Source organism: Aquarana catesbeiana, linkage group LG09 (genome assembly GCF_042186555.1).
Source record: "Aquarana catesbeiana isolate 2022-GZ linkage group LG09, ASM4218655v1, whole genome shotgun sequence".
Lineage (NCBI taxonomy): Eukaryota > Metazoa > Chordata > Amphibia > Anura > Ranidae > Aquarana > Aquarana catesbeiana.
This window is the reverse complement of record NC_133332.1, coordinates 287,780,461-287,792,494: the sequence shown is the minus strand read 5'-3', so window position 1 is coordinate 287,792,494 and position 12,034 is coordinate 287,780,461. Positions and strand designations below refer to the sequence as shown.

At 38.8% G+C, this 12,034-nt stretch overlaps 1 protein-coding gene across 7 annotated transcripts in view; it reads right to left on the bottom strand.

Annotated features, from left to right (window-relative positions):
- Nucleotides 1–12,034, bottom strand: part of DENND1A (DENN domain containing 1A) — a 1,561,519-nt gene that overhangs the window by 969,846 nt on the left and 579,639 nt on the right. For all 7 annotated transcript variants that reach the window (XM_073600378.1, XM_073600371.1, XM_073600373.1 and 4 more), the window contains 2 exons: nucleotides 6,200–6,280; nucleotides 3,802–3,855 (listed from right to left, as the gene is read on the bottom strand). In XM_073600378.1, coding sequence (XP_073456479.1) covers nucleotides 3,802–3,855; nucleotides 6,200–6,280 — 135 coding nt within the window. The remainder of the gene's footprint in view (nucleotides 1–3,801; nucleotides 3,856–6,199; nucleotides 6,281–12,034) is intronic.

The window sequence follows — 12,034 nt, the reverse complement described above, 5'->3', positions numbered from 1 at the left end:
AGAACAAGAGGGGGGGGGGGGGAAGATAGCGAACCTCGATCTGTAAGACCAACCATGGGGTACAACCCACGTTTTACTGGTATACCGTGTGTGACCATTAGGGGGAGTTCGTATTCTTCAATCTCTGTTTAAGTTTGTCTGAAGTGGAGTAATGCCTCCAAACACTGCAGACATATGAAAATTTAGCTTGTTTATCAAGGACATTGGCCTGCATTTCCTCCATTAACATTATATTATTTATTTCATTGACCCATTCCAATATAGAGGGGGGAGTGGTAGATTTCCAGTGTCTGGGAATGAGCTGTCTACCTGCACTCATGAAAAACTTCAAAAGACTGTTTTTCTGTGATTTTACGGCCCCGGGTAAAATAGAGAGGAAGGCAATGGTGGGAGAAGGTATCAGGGGTTTATCATAAATCTCTGAATAAATGTGAAAAATCTTCGTCCAAAATGGTAAAAGCCTATCGCATTCCCACCAGATGTGTAAATAAGTACCTTTCTTGGAGTTGCATCTCCAGCACGTGTCCGAATTGGCAGGGAACATCATCCTAAGTGTTGTGGGGACTCGATACCACCTTGATAGGACTTTATAATTCTTCTCCTGCATATAGCTCGAGATCGAGGTCTTGCTTGTGAAGAGAAAGGCCTTACTCCAGTCCGCCTCGGATATATCAGTTCCAACCTCCTCTGACCATTTTGTTGTGTAAATAGGAAAGACACCGTGAATGTGTTCTAAGATTTGTTTGTGTATAAGTGATAAAGGGTGTCGTGGAGACTCCGATAGAGTTCAGAGTTGTTCAAATCCAGTTAAAGGTCTGTGAATTAGGCTAGAGTCGTGTAGTCGTTTGCAGTATTCGCTCAAATGTCTACGGGTGAGCCAAGTCACTCTAGAGGTTGTGTCAGAAGAGCAGAAGCAAATGTACCTAAGGTGGGGTCAACAAATTGTCGTGCAGTGGGCCAAAATTCTCTATAAAAGTTGTCTATGGAGTTTATGGAGTGGCCCTCCGGAAGTTTAGGGTTGTCAAACAAAGGGGTGAGTGGGCTGGGTTCCGAGGATAGAGCATAGGTAAGTTTCCTACGATACCAGATCGTCAAAGCGTCTCTTGTAAGGGGGGACAATGCCGCTATCGATTTAAATGAATGATCGTATCCCCAGAGAAGAGCTCTGAGATCATATGTGGATAGGTCTTGCTCCACAAATGTGGTAGCCTTGGTGAGGGCAGTAATTTTAGCAGTAGACCTCCTCTGTAAATCTAAAGTGGTAATTTTAAAGCATGTCATGTTTGGTATCCATGTACTCGGCCTAAGATCGTCTTTTTTATTTCATCAAACATTTGGGCAATATAGTGTGTTTTAGTGCATTAAAATTTTAAAAAGTGTGTTTTTTCCCCAAAAAATGCGTTTGAAAAATCGCTGCGCAAATACTGTGTGGAAAAAAAAAAAAAGAAACACCCACCATTTTAATCTGTAGGGCATTTGCTTTAAAAAAATATATAATGTTTGGGGGTTCAAAGTAATTTTCTTGCAAAAAAAAAAAAAAAATTTCATGTAAACAAAAAGTGTCAGAAAGGGCTTTGTCTTCAAGTGGTTAGAAGAGTGGGTGATGTGTGACATAAGCTTCTAAATGTTGTGCATAAAATGCCAGGACAGTTCAAACCCCCCCCCCCAATGACCCCATTTTGGAAAGTAGACACCCCAAGCTATTTGCTGAGAGTCATGTCGAGTCCATGGAATATTTTATATTGTGACACAAGTTGCGGGAAAGAGACACATTTTTTTTTTTTTTTTTTTTGCACAAAGTTGTCACTAAATGATATATTGCTCAAACATGCCATGGGAATATGTGAAATTACACCCCAAAATACATTCTGTTGCTTCTCCTGAGTACGGGGATACCACATGTGTGAGACTTTTTGGGAGCCTAGCCACGTACGGGACCCCGAAAACCAAGCACCGCCTTCAGGCTTTCTAAGGGCGTAAATTTTTGATTTCACTCTTCACTGCCTATCACAGTTTCGGAAGCCATGGAATGCTCAGGTGGCACAAACCCCCCCCAAATGACCCCATTTTGGAAAGTAGACACCCCAAGCTATTTGCTGAGAGGTATAGTGAGTATTTTGCAGACCTCACTTTTTGTCACAAAGTTTTGAAAATTGAAAAAAGAAAAGAAAAAAAAGGTTTTTTATTGTCTTTCTTCATTTTCAAAAACAAATGAGAGCTGCAAAATACTCACCATGCCTCTCAGCAAATAGCTTGGGGTGTCTACTTTCCAAAATGGGGTCATTTGGGGGGGGGGGGGGGGTTTGTGCCACCTGGGCATTCCATGGCCTCCGAAAATGTGATAGGCAGTGAAGAGTGAAATCAAAAATTTACGCCCTTAGAAATCCTGAAGGCGGTGATTGGTTTTCGGGGCCCCGTACGCAGCTAGGCTCCCAAAAAGTCCCACACATGTGGTATCCCCGTACTCAGGAGAAGCAGCTGAATGTATTTTTTGTCATTATTCAATCACTTGGGACAAAAAAAATAAATATTCAATGGGTTCAACATGCCTCTCAGCAATTTCCTTGGGGTGTCTACTTTCCAAAATGGGGTCATTTGGGGGGGGGTTTGTACTGTCCTGCCATTTTAGCACCTCAAGAAATGACATAGGTAGTCATAAACTATAACTTTTGTGCAAACCAATAAATATATGCTTATTGACATTTTTGTAAAAATGTTTTATTATTTATTTTTTTGTCATTAATCACTTGGGACAAAAAATAAAATATTCAATGGGCTCAACATGCCTCTTAGCAATTTCTTTAGGGTGTCTACTTTCCAAAATGGGGTCATTTGGGGGGGGGTTGTGACATTTTTTTTTTACCAAAGGCATGTGGCTGAATACATTTTGGCCTAAATGTATGACTAAAATTGAGTTTATTGGATTTTTTTTATAACAAACAAATGTTCGGTCTTTTTCCGTTTATAGCGCAAAAAATAAAAACAGCAGAGGTGATCAAATACCATCAAAAGAAAGCTCTATTTGTGGGAAAGAAAAGGACGCAAATTTCGTTTGGGTACAGCACTGCATGACCGCGCAATTAGCAGTTAAAGCGACGCAGTGCCAAATTGGAAAAAGTCCTCTGGTCCTTAAGCAGCATAATGGTCTGGTCCTTAAGTGGTTAATGCTGTACAATAAAATCCTGTGGTTGTGTGTAACAAAAAGGCAGGCTTCATCCACTCGCTGGCTTGTTGATAATTTTTGGGCAACTTGTGGCAATTTGTGGGCACTTTGCCAAGGCATCCCTGCAGAGCCCAGAAGGCACCTGGTTGAAAAAAGCTGCTCTATATACTAAGTTAGACATACCATACTACTGGCCCCAGCACTATATATGCTATACTGTACATTACATAGTCCTGAACACTGAACTTTATATGTAATATGTACAGTATATTGCATACTCTTGACTGCAGCACTCTATACAGTATTTTGCACATTATACATCTATGAAAGCAACATCATAAGATCATTTAAAACAATTTCCAGTTTTTGTTAGATCATTTTATACACACGTTAAGCTGGTTCTTTAGTGAAATGTGCCACCCCTGACAGTATTTCTGGAATTCTCTATTTGCCATTTTTAGACAACAATGAGCTTTGTCAGGTCAAAAAGCCAGGAAAAGGAGACCCAAATCCTCCCTGTGAAGATAAATGAGTGCAGCTGATGACCTCTAGAATCCTGAAATTATAATAAACAACGTATGTGGATCAACTGGAATTGTAACTGACTGAAATCATGGACAGCTAAGAGAGATACTCACATTCTCGGGGATACTGGGCAGTTCTCGGGGGTCAGGCACTGTGAAGTAGGAATGCTGTAAAGGGAGAAAAAAAGGAATCATTTGGTTAACCAAAAAAAAAAAAAATTGAGAGAAGGTGAAAATAAAGCAAGAGAGGCTCAAATTAGACAGAAGACAGATGAGTGAGCCAAGGAAGAACTCTGACTACAAACGCTGATCAAAGACGATGTTCACATACTTTACAGCACATCATAATAAAATGTGCCTATACTGGGATCGGAAATAAATTCTGTGAGTAGAAAGCTATATGCTGCAGCACATTCCTTCTAAATTTTGACATAATCACACTGTGAGTCGATATCCTCTGTGAGATAACAGAATACTGACAGCATATATCGCACAATGGTCCATCTAAATCTGCCCACTTATTTCTGGGATCAAAGTTCTGTTCATACCTAAGCAGGAGGGACTGTGCACACGTGTTCTTGCATATTTTGATGCATTGGGTTTATTGCAGTCTATTCATTTCAAAGAAATGTGGGCACCTTTTTTTTTTTTTCCTTTAATCGCATGAAAACATAAGCCAATAAATTGATATGCAGTACAATTTACCACATGCGTTGGCTGGTCCCCACACAAAGCTGGATATTATTTTTCTTTTCCAAAGGTTTTTTTATTATGTACAGTATTTCAAAGAAAATACAAAGAGTTTGAACATCAAAAAGCCTGGGTATTATTTATATTAGTTACATAGTTACTACTGGAAACAAACAATAGCACAGATAGCTGAAATCTGGTGCTGGTTATTATGGTTGCTATTTGGACACAAGTTTCAATGTCCCAGGCCACTCAAAAGTATCAACTCTTAACATAGTTCTAGGATATTCCAATACAGAAATCTCACTGTCACAATTTCTGACCAAACAGGAATTTTGGTGTTCCTGTCGACCTTTGCATGTCCCAGCAGCTCCCATTGCATGCAGTAAAATAAATGTAAAAAATCCAGTGGGTGGGGTTGCACTCATAATGGCCACATTAGGTATGCAGCCCCAGGAACTCATGAACAAAGATTTCACCAATAGGGTTTCTGAGAGACATATAACATTCACAGGTGGCTTAACTCTCCGGTGAATGCCAAAAAAAACTGAAATATCCAGTTTAGGAAAAATAATCTTTTAAACTAAAGCTGTGCATGTAACAGAGGACTGCAGATGGTACATTATATTAGTCCTTTTTTCATTGTAGTTTATTATTCTGATTTTCATAAATGTAAAAAATGCAACACGAAAAACAAATAGACAACATGGCTATCAAAAGCATGATATAAATTGTGAGACTACAAAAGAGCACAATACCAACACACATTTCAGTTATATGCGAAAGCTACAGTATATGCTCAACATAACCTGCAGCAGACACTTTCCATGGCTTGACAAGCAGTAATAGGCTATAGAGATGACAGCGCTTCACAGGAATAAACATCAAAAAAGTGGTCACAATATAAAAAGGAAAAAGAAAAAAAAAAACACAGAAAAAGCCAGAATTGCGCCCACAGTGATATTCGGACTTTGTGAATAACTGATGTGCCGGAAGATACCCAAGCACAAGGTTCCTTCAGCGATGCCTTTGATTTTGTCTTCTGCCTGAATGCTTGTGAAATGTTCATGGGGAAATAACTGTCAGCATTCCTAAAGTCTGCCGGCCTGAGAAACAGGCCAAGGTAAACCAGCCGACCAGCAGGCAGGCAAAGAGCTAGTCCTGCAGGTTACACTTAATGCCAGGCTGTTCCTGCGACAATGAAAGCTTCTTGACCATGGCAGATGGTAACTTGTCCCTGCCAGCTGCTGACTGCAACCTGTCAGCTGCACTAGTAGGAAGGAATGATGGACGTCAGCAAGAAGTGGCCTGGAGAAAAGAGGAGTGTCACACAACAATAGCACATTCCTAGTTAAAGGAGCCTTATTAATATTTTTTCAGATGTGCATGTGATAGAGTTCAGCTTAATGTAAAAACATGCATGTGAGTTTTTTTTTCAATGATAATGTACACTCTTTATCTGGAAGCCACCCATGACAGGGTGTTTTAAGGATGGGAAATCAGGAAATGAAAAGGAAATTTCCACCAGTGGGGATCGGTCAGGAAAAAAAAAAAAAAAGTTTGGTTTAGCGAACTAGCAATTTAGACAATTTAGAACTGTGCCATACAATGCCCAAAAGCAAAAATTGATTAACAAAACATGAAGTGAACAAGAGTTGACAGATTTTACCATGCTGAGTTAAACAGTTCCATCTAAACCTGGAGTGTTCTTGAAAATTGCTATGAATTTTGTACGTCTATGGGATGAATCCCTCTGTTTTAGTCTGTAAAGCAAGGGGATTGTAAAAAGAAGAGAGGTTTTAATTGGTTTAGCTGGACTTACCACACTGAGATGAACTTCAGTTCCTGGTTCTGGGATGGGCAGTTTATAAAGAGTATCAAGCAGTGCATTTTGCTGAGTATCCTACAAAACAAAATTGAGAAATTACATATTAACTAGCAAAATTTCAGTGAGGGACTATTTAAAAAAAAAAAGATTCTCAAAGCACAAAAAGGGCTGTGCTTTATTGGTGTGAAATAAAGCCTTTTACACGTGTTACCCCTCCTCCTACAGAATACACCGTGAGGCTTAGAGAAAACCACACTAGTAGCTGACTGACTGTGCTTCTTTGGACAACAGTTTATCTGAAGCAAAGGCACACTTCTTTAAAATACACACATATGGGATCTGTTTTACCAGCCAAAGGATTTGTATTTATGTATTTCTAAAATGTATACAACCAGGTTGATGGCACCACATACAGTTAAAGTGGAACTAAATCCCTTGAATTAACAGTTTCAAAAAACAGTTACATTCCTGGCATGTGGCAGGAATGTAACTGGCACACTGGCTATGCTCTCAAGCAAATTGTCAAACCATCAAATGCCTGGTGTCATAACTGATCACATGTGCAGCATTGTGGCAATTGAAGAGCAACCAATTGCCAAACCAATCTATTAACCTTCTATGAGGAGGTGAGTTGCTATCCAGATAAAGGAAGGCCTGTAGACCAGTGTTAATTTTGTCGACTAAAACATTTTAGTCAACGAAATGAATACTATTTTACTTGACTAAAATATGACTAAAACTAAAACAATTGAGATGACTAAAATAGGACTAAAACTAAAATGGCATTTTAGTCAAAAGACTAAAATGGGGCTAAAACTAAAATGGCATTTTAGTCAAAAGACTAAGACTAAAACTAAATTGAAATTTGACTTCAAAATTAACACTGGTCTGTAGTGCATGTTCATACCTCAATACCTTAAATAATAACATATGAGATTTTTCACTCCAGCGGTATATAATGAGTTTTGAAATTGTAGAGAAATGTTAACTAATGCATTACAATTTAATTATACCAATTAGATTTTAGACGAATAAAATTAGTTTTAGTCAACTAAAATGTACTGGAGATTTAGTCGACTAAATACTTCTAAAACTAAAACAATTGCAGAAGACTAAAATGGGACTAAAACTAAAATGCCATTTTAGTTCTAAGACTAAAACTAAATCATAATTTGCTGCCAAAATTAACACTGCTGTAGACGTGGTGTATCTGGATTTTGCAAAAGCATTTGACACAGTTCCCCATAAATGTTTACTGTACATGGACCATAGGGTGAGTACATGGATTGGCTACAAGGGCAAGTTCAGAGGGTGGTGATAAATGGGGAGTACTCGGAATGGTCAGGGGTGGGTAGTGGAGTCCCCCAGGGTTCTGTGCTGGGACCAATCCTATTTATTTTGTTCATAAACGACCTGGAGGATGGGGTAAACAGTTCAATCTCTGTATTTGCGGACGATACTAAGCTAAGCAGGGCAATAACTTCTGAGCAGGATGTGGAAACCTTGCAAAAAGATCTGAACAAATTAATGGGGTGGGCAACTACATGGCAAATGAGTCTTAATGTAGAAAAATGTAAAATAATGCATTTAGGTGGCAAAAATATGAATGCAATCTGTACACTGGGGGGAGAATCTCTGGGGGAATCTAGGATGGAGAAGGACCTGGGGGTCCTAGTAGACGATAGGCTCAGCAATGGCATGCAATGCCAAGCTGCTGCTAACAAAGCAAACAGAAAATTGGCATGCATTAAAAAAGGGGTTAACTCCAGAGATAAAACGATAATTCTCACACTTTACAAGACTCTGGTCTGGTCGCACTTAGAGTATGCTGTCCAGTTCTGGGCACCAGTCCTCAGGAAAGAAGTACTGGAAATGGAGCGACTACAAAGAAGGGCAATAAAGCTAATAAAGGGTCTGGAGGATTTTAGATATGAAGAAAGGTTGTGAGCACTGAACTTATTCTCTCTGGAGAAGAGACGCTTGAGAGGGGATATGGTTTAATATTACAAATACCATACTGGTGACCCCACAATAGGGATAAAACTTTTTCGTGGAAGAGAGTTTAACAAGACTCATGGCCACTCATTAAAATTAGAAGAAAAGAGGTTTAACCATAAACTACATAGAGGGTTCTTTACTGGATGTGGAATTCCCTTCCACAGGTGGTGGTCTCAGCGGGGGGCATCGATAGTTTAAAAAAACTATTAGATAAGCACTTGTCTTTTTTTAACCTCACCTACTATGTAACTGTGTAACCAGAGCCCAAAATGGCAGCTTCCTTGGCTGAAAATGATAGGAGGGTTTAGTTCCACTTTAAGGAGTACAGTGGTATCTTCTCTCCACCCCCAGCCTTTGACTAAATAGGAAAAGGGCACCTAATTGACCTCTTGCTCACTCTGCTATCTTCTCCAGTCAGCATGTTCCTTGTCAACACATTTACATGCATTATATCTGTCCCTTCATTCTCACAAGATAAGATATTTCAAGAGGCTGCTAACAAGTGAAATTCAGTTCATTTTACAAGTTACATGTTAAAAATACATTTACTTATATATTATTGAATATAGGTTGGATGTATTTTTTTTTTTTGTCTTTTATATGTCTGGACTTCAGCTTAACTTACAAAGGCCTTATCTTTTAAGACAAACAGAATCAACAATTTCCATAGCAACTTATATGTATATTTCATCTGCCACGGTTTTGTTTTTGCAGTGCAATTTACAAAATGCAGGCTAACATCTTATAATCTCTACGGACATCGTCTTCTTTTATTTGCCTTTTCTTTTTTTTCTGTAACAATTGCATGCCATGTAAGCACAAAAGAAACAGCTTTACTATAGTAATACTTTTTTTGTCATTGTACTGTAAGTGTTCTTTGGTGATCTAAAATGCTAAAGTAATACAGTGTTAGAATGACAAAATAAGAATAACATGGAAATATTCATATCAACAAAATCAGAATTTTTAGTAATGGGTGGATGCTATCACTCTAGCAGGCTGTTCAAATCTTTCTTGAGCACACTTTGGAATCACCATTTCCCCAGACAGATAAAGGCAAGCCTGATTACCTCACTGGGCACAACTGTAAATTGACAGTAATAATCCTGGCACACAGAAGAGCTAAATTTTCCAGCAAAACATCTGGACACTAAAACACCAGAGAAACATTACAAGCTGTTGTTAGCTTTTCAGTTTTGGGTGGGCTTCATCTTTATCCCCTTAAAGTGAACTTGTGCCCAGACTATGCATAGTAAAGTATTTACATCATCTGAATAACTATTAGAGCATTAAAGTCCTCATTCACCTCTGTATCTATAGGGCAGTGTGGGGAAATTCATCTTTAAACTACATCTACAACATACATCAAAACCTTTATTTTTACTTTAGATACAGTAGAGCTGTCTTTTATGATATCTGTGTCTCAGGGAGTTTTCACTTTGGTTCCTATTCTATAAACTCGACAAAAAGTGAGAGTGTCTTTTCAATATGAGGGATATCTCCTCTTAGACACTTGTCACATGGAACAAGCATCCTCACTGGAAGATTTACTCTATTCCTGTTCTGGGGGCAACTCAAAGTGTTGGATTTAGTCTTCACTTTCATTCCTGGTAACAGCAAAAATAAATAAATAAATAAATAAACCTGACAGGGGTTCTTATTCATCCATCTCCAAATCTAAAAAAAAGTGTCTTTTGCCTTCAGTTATATTTTAAAGTTCACAATAAAGGTCTACTGTTGTCACTATCAGCAAAAAAAAAAAAAAAAAGAAAAAAAAAAAGAAAAAAAAAATGGCAATTATTTATGACACATGGTGCATTAGCAAAATAAATGTTGTTCAGTTAAGGTATCTAACTATTTTGTACACTGATTTTTGAATGTGGTAGCTGGTAGAAATTTGCATGTCTAGGCTGTGCCTGGTTTAAATAATTTTTCCCCTATAACTCCAGTCATGAAATCAACATAATTGTCCTGGTAAGAGAAGGAGTTAAGGTAGCAATTAGTTTGTGTTATTTTTAAGGGGCTCACAATTGTACAAATTAATACAGTGTAATTTTATTTTGGGTGTTTTGGCTTAAAGTTAGGAAGGTGGTAAACTGTTTTGGTCCTTGAATCCTAAAAGGAACCTGTTAAGACAGACGCTTGCGAGTTACTATTGCTGACATGTATGAGAAAAACATTCTGTGGGGCCACCATCATTATACATATACCACTGACCTGGAACAAAGATTCATATGACATGTCATGTGGATAACAGCCCCAATGTCCTTTCTATTTTAAAATAAGTCAGCAATGCCTGACCCTAAATTTACATCCACTCAAGTTTATAGTTTATATAAGCTTAAAAATGTAATTATAATTTCAACAGATGTTTGCTAATCTTTTTAAAGATACAAGGTAAATTTGCTCCTTCAGGACAAAGGGATAATGTCTTTGAACCTCCCCCTACCTTTTCCTCTGAATCAATAATAAACACCTTACCTCTCATTCCTCACAGCTACTTTCCACATACCCAGTATAAAATTATGCCAAAGCCGATAGGGTGCTGTACACTCATTCCCTCCCTCCATCATGTGAGCGTGCTTGGGCCTAACGATTGGCCGCTAGACCTGAGAACTGTCACATGGGAGAAGATCACATGCACTACCATACCCAGAAGCACCGGATATTTTGTGCCAGCCGAGGTAGAAGAAGCAGTGTGGGACCACTGGAGGCCCTTTTACAGACACGATCAGTTTGCCCTTTTCAAATTTTCTGCCATCAGGGTCCTTATGCAGACAGTTCCTGATATAAGGAAACAACTGTCTCCCAACTGTCTTTCTGCATTGCTACTTTGCCACATACATTGGTAAAAACTACAAGTGATTGTGCCGGCGTATTATGGTCCAGAGAGTTATGATGAGCAGCCATTGCTGGAGAGTATATATATATATATATATATATATACACACACACACACACTGTATATACAGTGGCTATAGAAAAGAATCACCCCCCTTTAAAATAATAATTTTTTTGTATTTGCATCCTGAAATGAAGACAGCTGTATTTACTCAGTGCAACCTATAACATCCAAGTGAAAGATGTAACACCAACATGTCAAAAAATCAAAAACAGTTTGAAAAAGGATCACCCCTTTGTGTCGGCATTTTGTTGAACCACCCTTTGCTTTAATTACAGCCTTGTCTGTTGGGATATGTCACTACTAACTTTGCACATCTAGAATTCGCAATATTTGCCCACTCTTGTTTGCAGAAGTGCTCAAGTTCAGTTAAATTTGATGGTGACTGTTAGGCTCGGTTCACACTAGGGGAGGCACGACTTGCAGGTCGCGCACACGACATCCACGGCGACTTGCAAAACGACTTCTGTATAGAAGTCTATGCAAGTCGCCTCAAGTCGCCCCAAAAGAAGTACAGGAACCTTTTTCTAAGTCGGAGCGACTTGCGTCGCTCCTATTAGAATGGTTCCATTGTACAGAACTGGAGGTGACTTGTCAGGCGACTAGGTCGCCTGACAAGTCGCCCCTGTGTGAACCGGCACTAAGTGGACTGCAGCCTTTAAGTCATTAAACAGATTTTCAATGGAGTTTAAGTCTGGGCTTTGACTAGGCCATGCAAGGACATTCACCTTTTTCTCTTTCAACCATTGTGTGCTAATTTTTGCTGTGTGCTTTGGGTCACTGTCATGTTGGAAGGTAAACTGTCTTCCCATTGCCAACTTTCTGGCAGAGGGCAGCAGATTTTCCCCAAGAATTTAATGGTATTTTTTCCCATCCATTATTCTTGTATGTCTTTTCTAGCAAAAAAATGATGATTTTTGCATGAAGGA